The sequence below is a fragment of the Plecotus auritus genome (genome assembly GCF_963455305.1).
Source record: "Plecotus auritus genome assembly, contig: SCAFFOLD_36, whole genome shotgun sequence".
NCBI lineage: Eukaryota > Metazoa > Chordata > Mammalia > Chiroptera > Vespertilionidae > Plecotus > Plecotus auritus.
In genome coordinates this window covers 50,737-59,695 of record NW_027664327.1, presented here as the reverse complement: position 1 = coordinate 59,695, position 8,959 = coordinate 50,737, and the positions used below count along the sequence as shown (strand labels likewise).

Genomic DNA, 8,959 nt, shown 5'->3' with positions numbered 1-8,959 from the left:
CTGCTCACAGACTTACTCTTCCCAGCTGGGTAGGGTTACAGGCAGGCGGCTGCCAGCGCTCCTTTAAAATCTCCCTGGGCGTCGATCAGGCCAGAGACCGCGCATTGTCCCCAACATGTGGGCACCTCACACTGGACTGACCTGGGACTCTGACAGTCCTTCCTTAGGTTTTGAAATCGGGGAAAAAGCAGTGTTGAGACCCTGAAAAGCCTTTCACTACTGGGCGTAAAGGCCTGCCCCTCCAGGCTCACTTACAGTTTCCCGAGCCCTAAGTCCCAGTTTTTTGCTTAATAATGGGGAACGCCCTTCCCTGAGAAGAGGTACCATGTCCAAAATTCCAGAGCACTGACCCATGGAAGTTGGGTTGTTTGTGACCTCTAGCGACCCTCCCTGGAATGCATTCACCTGGCTCTCTACGTGGCCCATCCCCTTGATGACGTCAGCACTTCTGGCCATCTGGAGAGCCCCAAGCACTTGTCCACCTGAGTATTTCTGGCTCTTCAAGTGTCCCCATCCCTCCCATGACGTCAGCACTTCCTGTTGCTCCCCGGTTATCAAGCCCTTATAAACCTGAGCATTTAGGGCTGTTTTCGTGGCCACTCCCCCTCGATGACGTCAGCACTTCCGGCCAGTCCCAGGGCCCCAAGAACTTGGAACACCTGAGCACTTCTGGCTATCCACGTGCCCCTTTTCCGTCAATCACGTCAGCATTTCCTGCTGATCTCCGTACCCCAAGGACTTATCCACCTGAGCCCTTCTGGCTGTCCAGCATTCCAAACTCCACTGATGATATGACCACTAAAAGCTCGTCACAGGGCCCCATCCTTTCTTCACGTGAGCGTTTTCGGACATTAACCCCCCTTGTTCGCCTATCGATGACTCACAAGGCTGTATACTGAGCTCCTAAGAAGCGGGGTGACTTCCCAATCTCTGGAAGTTCTCTTAAAGGCCTAACACCCACAGCTCCAGCTCAACTTCTGCTCACAGACTTACTCTTCCCAGCTGGGTAGGGTTACAGGTAGGCGGCTGCCAGCGCTCCTTTAAAATCTCCCTGGGCGTCGATCAGGCCAGAGACCGCGCATTGTCCCCAACATGTGGGCACCTCACATTGGACTGACCTGGGACTCTGACAGTCCTTCCTTAGGTTTTGAAATCGGGGAAAAAGCAGTGTTGAGACCCTGAAAAGCCTTTCACTACTGGGCGAAAATGCCTGCCCCTAGAGGCTCACTTACAGTTTCCTGAGCCCTAAGAACCCGTTTTTTGCTTAATAATGGGGAACGCCCTTCCCTGAGAACAGGTACCATGTCCAAAATTCCAGAGCACTGACCCATGGAAGTTGGGTTGTTTGTGACCTCTAGCGACCCTCCCTGGAATGCATTCACCTGGCTCTCTACGTGGCCCCTCCCCTTGATGACGTCAGCACTTCTGGCCAGCCGGAGAGCCCCAAGCACTTGTCCACCTGAGTATTTCTGGCTCTCCACGTGTCCCCATCCCTCCCATGACGTCAGCACTTCCTGCTGCTCCCCGGTCTCAATCCCTTATAAACCTGAGCATTTAGGGCTGTTTTCGTGGCCACTCCCCCTCGATGATGTCAGCACTTCCGGCCAGCCCCAGGGCCCCAAGAACTTGGAACACCTGAGCACTTCTGGCTATCCACGTGCCCCTTTCCCATCAATCACGTCAGCATTTCCTGCTGGTCTCTGGACCCCAAGGACTTATCCACCTGAGCCCTTCTGGCTGTCCAGCATTCCAAACTCCACTGATGATATGACCACTAAAAGCTCGTCACAGGGCCCCAACCTTTCTTCACGTGAGCGTTTTAGGCCATTAACCCCCCTTTTTCGCCTGACCGATGACTCACAAGGCTGTCTACTGAGCTCCTAAGAAGCGGGGTGACTTCCCAATCTCTGGAAGTTCTCTTAAAGGCCTAACACCCACAGCTCCACCTCAACTTCAGCTCACAGACTTACTCTTCCCAGCTGGGTAGGGTTACAGGCAGGTGGCTGCCAGCCCTCCTTTAAAATCTCACTGGGCGTCGATCAGGGCACAGACCCCGCATTGTCCCCAACATGCGGGCACCTCACATTGGACTGACCTGGGACTCTGACAGTCCTTCCTTAGGTTTTGAAATCGGGGAAAAAGCAGTGTTGAGACCCTGAAAAGCCTTTCACTACTGGGCGAAAAGGCCTGCCCCTAGAGGCTCACTTACAGTTTCCTGAGCCCTAAGAACCCGTTTTTTGCTAAATAATGGGGAACGCCCTTCCCTGAGAACAGGTACCATGTCCAAAATTCCAGAGCACTGACCCATGGAAGTTGGGTTGTTTGTGACCTCTAGCGACCCTCCCTGGAATGCATTCACCTGGCTCTCTACGTGGCCCCTCCCCTTGATGACGTCAGCACTTCTGGCCAGCCGGAGAGCCCCAAGCACTTGTCCACCTGAGTATTTCTGGCTCTCCACGTGTCCCCATCCCTCCCATGACGTCAGCACTTCCTGCTGCTCCCCGGTCATCAAGCCCTTATAAACCTGAGCATTTAGGGCTGTTTTCGTGGCCACTCCCCCTCGATGACATCAGCACTTCCGGCAGACCCAGGGTCCCAAGAACTTAGACCACCTGAGCACTTCTGGCTATCCACATGCCCCTTTCCCGTCAATCACGTCAGCATTTCCTGCTGGTCTCTGGACCCCAAGGACTTATCCACCTGAGCACTACTGGCTGTCCAGCATTCCAAACTCCACTGATTGATATGACCACAAAAAGCTGTTCACAGGGCCCCAAACTTTCTTCACGTGAGCGTTTTCGGCCAGTAAACCCCCTTGATCGCCTGACCAATGACTCACAAGGCTGTCTACTGAGCTCCTAAGAAGCGGGGTGACTTCCCAATCTCTGGAAGTTCTCTTAAAGGCCTACCACCCACAGCTCCAGCTCAACTTCTGCTCACAGACTTACTCTTCCCAGCTGGGTAGGGTTACAGGCAGGCGGCTGCCAGCGCTCCTTTAAAATCTCCCTGGGCGTCGACAGGCCAGAGACCCCGCATTGTCCCCAACATGCGGGCGCCTCACACTGGACTGACCTGGGACTCTGACAGTCATTCCTTAGGTTTTGAAATCGGAGAAAAAGCAGTGTTGAGACCCTGAAAATCCTTTCACTACTGGGCATAAAGGCCTGCCCCTCCAGAATCACTTACAGTTTCCCGAGCCCTAAGTCCCAGTTTTTTGCTTAATAATGGGGAACGCCCTTCCCTGAGAACAGGTACCATGTCCAAAATTCCAGAGCACTGACCCAAGGAAGTTGGGTTGTTTGTGACCTCTAGCGACCCTCCCTGGAATGCATTCACCTGGCTCTCTACGTGGCCACTCCCCTTGATGACGTCAGCACTTCTGGCCAGCCGGAGAGCCCCAAGCACTTATCCACCTGAGTATTTCTGGCTCTCCACGTGTCCCCATCCCTCCCATGACGTCAGCACTTCCTGTTGCTCCCCGGTTATCAAGCCCTTATAAACCTGAGCATTTAGGGCTGTTTTCGTGGCCACTCCCCCTCGATGACGTCAGCACTTCCGGCCAGCACCAGGGCCCCAAGAACTTGGAACACCTGAGCACTTCTGGCTATCCACGTGCCCCTTTTCCGTCAATCACGTCAGCATTTCCTGCTGATCTCCGTACCCCAAGGACTTATCCACCTGAGCCCTTCTGGCTGTCCAGCATTCCAAACTCCACTGATGATATGACCACTAAAAGCTCGTCACAGGGCCCCATCCTTTCTTCACGTGAGCGTTTTCGGACTTTAACCCCCCTTGTTCGCCTATGGATGACTCACAAGGCTGTATACTGAGCTCCTAAGAAGCGGGGTGACTTCCCAATCTCTGGAAGTTCTCTTAAAGGCCTAACACCCACAGCTCCAGCTCAACTTCTGCTCACAGACTTACTCTTCCCAGCTGTGTAGGGTTACAGGTAGGCGGCTGCCAGCGCTCCTTTAAAATCTCCCTGGGCGTCAATCAGGCCAGAGACCGCGCATTGTCCCCAACATGTGGCACCTCACACTGGACTGACCTGGGACTCTGACAGTCCTTCCTTAGGTTTTGAAATCGGAGAAAAAGCAGTGTTGAGACCCTGAAAAGCCTTTCACTACTGGGCGTAAAGGCCTGCCCCTCCAGGCTCACTTACAGTTTCCCAAGCCCTAAGTCCCAGTTTTTTGCTTAATAATGGGGAACTCCCTTCCCTGAGAACAGGTACCATGTCCAAAATTCCAGAGCACTGACCCATGGAAGTTGGGTTGTTTGTGACCTCTAGCGACCCTCCCTGGAATGCATTCACCTGGCTCTCTACGTGGCCCCTCCCCTTGATGACGTCAGCACTTCTGGCCAGCCGGAGAGCCCCAAGCACTTGTCCACCTGAGTATTTCTGGCTCTCCACGTGTCCCCATCCCTCCCATGACGTCAGCACTTCCTGCTGCTCCCCGGTCATCAAGCCCTTATAAACCTGAGCATTTAGGGCTGTTTTCGTGGCCACTCCCCCTCGATGACGTCAGCACTTCCGGCCAGCCACAGGGCCCCAAGAACTTGGAACACCTGAGCACTTCTGGCTATCCACGTGCCCCTTTTCCGTCAATCACGTCAGCATTTCCTGCTGGTCTCCGGACCCCAAGGACTTATCCACCTGAGCCCTTCTGGCTGTCCAGCATTCCAAACTCCACTGATGATATGACCACTGAAAGCTCGTCACAGGGCCCCAACCTTTTTTCACGTGAGCGTTTTCGGCCATTAACCAACCTTGTTCGCCTGACCGATGACTCACAAGGCTGTCTACTGAGCTCCTAAGAATCGGGGTGACTTCCCAATCTCTGGAAGTTCTCTTAAAGGCCTAACACCCACAGCTCCACCTCAACTTCAGCTCACAGACTTACTCTTCCCAGCTGGGTAGGGTTACAGGCAGGTGGCTGCCAGCGCTCCTTTAAAATCTCACTGGGCGTCGATCAGGCCACAGACCCCGCATTGTCCCCAACATGCGGGCACCTCACATTGGACTGACCTGGGACTCTGACAGTCCTTCCTTAGGTTTTGAAATCGGGGAAAAAGCAGTGTTGAGACCCTGAAAAGACTTTCACTACTAGGCGAAAAGGCCTGCCCCTAGAGGCTCACTTACAGTTTCCTGAGCCCTAAGAACCCGTTTTTTGCTTAATAATGGAAAACGCCCTTCCCTGAGAACAGGTACCATGTCCAAAATTCCAGAGCACTGACCCATGGAAGTTGGGTTGTTTGTGTCCTCTAGCGACCCTCCCTGGAATGCATTCACCTGGCTCTCTACGTGGCCCCTCCCCTTGATGACGTCAGCACTTCTGGCCAGCCGGAGAGCCCCAAGCACTTGTCCACCTGAGTATTTCTGGCTCTCCACGTGTCCCCATCCCTCCCATGACGTCAGCACTTCCTGCTGCTCCCCGGTCTCAAGCCCTTATAAACCTGAGCATTTAGGGCTGTTTTCATGGCCACTCCCCCTCGATGACATCAGCACTTCCGGCAGACCCAGGGTCCCAAGAACTTAGACCACCTGAGCACTTCTGGCTATCCACATGCCCCTTTCCCGTCAATCACGTCAGCATTTCCTGTTGGTCTCCGGACACCAAGGACTTATCCACCTGAGCCCTTCTGGCTGTCCAGCATTCCAAACTCCACTGATGATATGACCACTAAAAGCTGGTCACAGTGCCCCAACCTTTCTTCACGTGAGCGTTTTCGGCCATTAACCCCCCTTGTTCGCCTGACCAATGACTCACAAGGCTGTCTACTGAGCTCCTAAGAAGCGGGGTGACTTCCCAATCTCTGGAAGTTCTCTTAAAGGCCTAACACCCACAGCTCCAGCTCAACTTCTGCTCACAGACTTACTCTTCCCAGCTGGGTAGGGTTACAGGCAGGCGGCTGCCAGCGCTCCTTTAAAATCTCACTGGGCGTCGATCAGGCCAGAGACCGCGCATTGTCCCCAACATGTGGGCACCTCACACTGGACTGACCTGGGACTCTGACAGTCCTTCCTTAGGTTTTGAAATCGGGGAAAAAGCAGTGTTGAGACCCTGAAAAGCCTTTCACTACTAGGCGAAAAGGCCTGCCCCTAGAGGCTCACTTACAGTTTCCTGAGCCCTAAGAACCCGTTTTTTGCTTAATAATGGAAAACGCCCTTCCCTGAGAACAGGTACCATGTCCAAAATTCCAGAGCACTGACCCATGGAAGTTGGGTTGTTTGTGTCCTCTAGCGACCCTCCCTGGAATGCATTCACCTGGCTCTCTACGTGGCCCCTCCCCTTGATGACGTCAGCACTTCTGGCCAGCCGGAGAGCCCCAAGCACTTGTCCACCTGAGTATTTCTGGCTCTCCACGTGTCCCCATCCCTCCCATGACGTCAGCACTTCCTGCTGCTCCCCGGTCTCAAGCCCTTATAAACCTGAGCATTTAGGGCTGTTTTCGTGGCCACTCCCCCTCGATGACATCAGCACTTCCGGCAGACCCAGGGTCCCAAGAACTTAGACCACCTGAGCACTTCTGGCTATCCACATGCCCCTTTCCCGTCAATCACGTCAGCATTTCCTGTTGGTCTCCGGACACCAAGGACTTATCCACCTGAGCCCTTCTGGCTGTCCAGCATTCCAAACTCCACTGATGATATGACCACTAAAAGCTGGTCACAGTGCCCCAACCTTTCTTCACGTGAGCGTTTTCGGCCATTAACCCCCCTTGTTCGCCTGACCAATGACTCACAAGGCTGTCTACTGAGCTCCTAAGAAGCGGGGTGACTTCCCAATCTCTGGAAGTTCTCTTAAAGGCCTAACACCCACAGCTCCAGCTCAACTTCTGCTCACAGACTTACTCTTCCCAGCTGGGTAGGGTTACAGGCAGGCGGCTGCCAGCGCTCCTTTAAAATCTCCCTGGGAGATCCTCCGACTTGCCTCACACGCAGCATGGCCCCCAAACGCCCGTCCTCGCTCCCACCTCAGACGAAGAAACCGAAACTGGCTGCAGCCCCCAAGCCGGAGAAGAAGCCGACCCCTCCGGACGTGCCGAAGGGAGAAAAAGAACAGCAAGAAGCGATTGAACATATTGATGAAGTACAAAATGAAATAGACAGACTTAATGAACAAGCCAGTGAGGAGATTTTGAAAGTAGAACAGCAATACAACAAACTCCGCCAACCATTTTTTCAGAAGAGGTCAGAATTGATCGCCAAAATCCCAAATTTTTGGGTAACAACATTTGTCAACCATCCACAAGTGTCTGCACTGCTTGGGGAAGAGGATGAAGAGGCGCTGCATTATTTGACAAGAGTTGAAGTGACAGAATTTGAAGATATTAAATCAGGTTACAGAATAGATTTTTATTTTGATGAAAATCCTTACTTCGAAAATAAAGTTCTCTCCAAAGAGTTTCATCTGAATGAGAGTGGTGATCCATCTTCAAAGTCCACTGAAATCAAATGGAAATCTGGAAAGGATTTGACGAAACGTTCAAGTCAAACACAGAATAAAGCCAGCAGGAAGAGACAGCATGAGGAACCAGAAAGCTTCTTTACCTGGTTTACTGACCATTCTGATGCAGGTGCAGATGAGTTAGGAGAAGTCATCAAAGATGACATTTGGCCAAATCCTTTACAGTACTACTTGGTTCCTGACATGGATGATGAAGAAGGGGAAGGAGAAGAAGATGATGATGATGATGAAGAAGAGGAAGGGTTGGAAGATATTGATGAAGAAGGGGATGAGGATGAAGGTGAAGAAGATGAAGATGATGATGAGGGGGAAGAAGGAGAGGAAGATGAAGGAGAAGATGACTAATGAACACTGATGGATTCCAACCTTTTTTAATTTTCTCCAGTCCCTGGGAGCAAGTTGCAGTCTTTTTTTCCCCCCCTCTTGTGCTCAGTCGCCCTGTTTTTGAGGTCTCTTTTTCTCTCCTTTACACCATGGTTCTCACCTTCTTTGGGGGGGGATGTACCTTGAGCAGAATACAGTGGGAAAAGAATCTTTGCCCCTTTCTGTTCCAAATTAATTTTTATCCCTTCCTGTCTCAAGAAAAACTTAATGGAATCAACACCACCGTGCTCTGTGGGAAAAAAGAAAAACCACCTGCTCCCTTGCTCTGCTGGGAGCTGGAGGTTGCTAGGCCCCTGTGTAGTAGTGCATAGAATTCCAGCTTTTTTCCTCCTTTCTCTGTATATTGGGCTCAGAGATTACACTGTGTCTCTATGTGAATATGGACAGTTAGCATTTACCAACATGTATCTGTCTACTTTCTCTTGTTTAAAAAAAGAAAAAAAAAACTTTAAAAAAAAGGGGGGGTTATAGAAGGTGAGCAAAGGGTGGGTTTGAGATGTTTGGGTGGGTTAAGTGGGCATTTTGACAACATGGCTTCTCCTTTGGCATGTTTAATTGTGATGTTTAACGGACATCCTTGCAGTCTAAGATGACACTTTTAAAATAAAATTCTCTCCTAATGATGACTTGAGCCCTGCCACTCAATGGGAGAATCAGCAGAACCTGTAGGATCTTATTTGGAATTGACATTTCTCTATTGTAATTTTGTTCCTGTTTATTTTTAAATTTTCTTTTTGTTTCACTGGAAAGAAAAGATGATGCTCAGTTTTAAACATTAAAAGTGTACAAGTTGCTTTGTTACAATAAAACTAAATGTGTACACAAAAAAAAAAAAAAAAAAAAAAAAAATCTCCCTGGGCGTCGATCAGGCCAGAGACCGCGCATTGTCCCCAACATGTGGGCACCTCACACTGGACTGACCTGGGACTCTGACAGTCCTTCCTTAGGTTTTGAAATCGGAGAAAAAGCAGTGTTGAGACCCTGAAAAGCCTTTCACTACTGTGCGTAAAGGCCTGCCCCTCCAGGCTCACTTACAGTTTCCTGAGCCCTAAGTCCCAGTTTTTTGCTTAATAATGGGGAACGCCCTTCCCTGAGAACAGGTACCA

General features: G+C 51.3%; 1 protein-coding gene across 1 annotated transcript; it reads left to right on the top strand.

Annotated features, from left to right (window-relative positions):
• Positions 1-6,944: 6,944 nt before the first annotated feature.
• On the top strand, positions 6,945-7,870 carry LOC308240654 (protein SET-like; the record flags this gene model as incomplete). The annotated part of the gene is made up of 1 exon (XM_080688739.1): positions 6,945-7,870. The coding sequence occupies one exon, from the start codon at positions 6,945-6,947 to the stop codon at positions 7,812-7,814; it is 870 nt and encodes a 289-aa protein (XP_080544865.1). The 3' UTR covers positions 7,815-7,870.
• Positions 7,871-8,959: the final 1,089 nt, after the last annotated feature.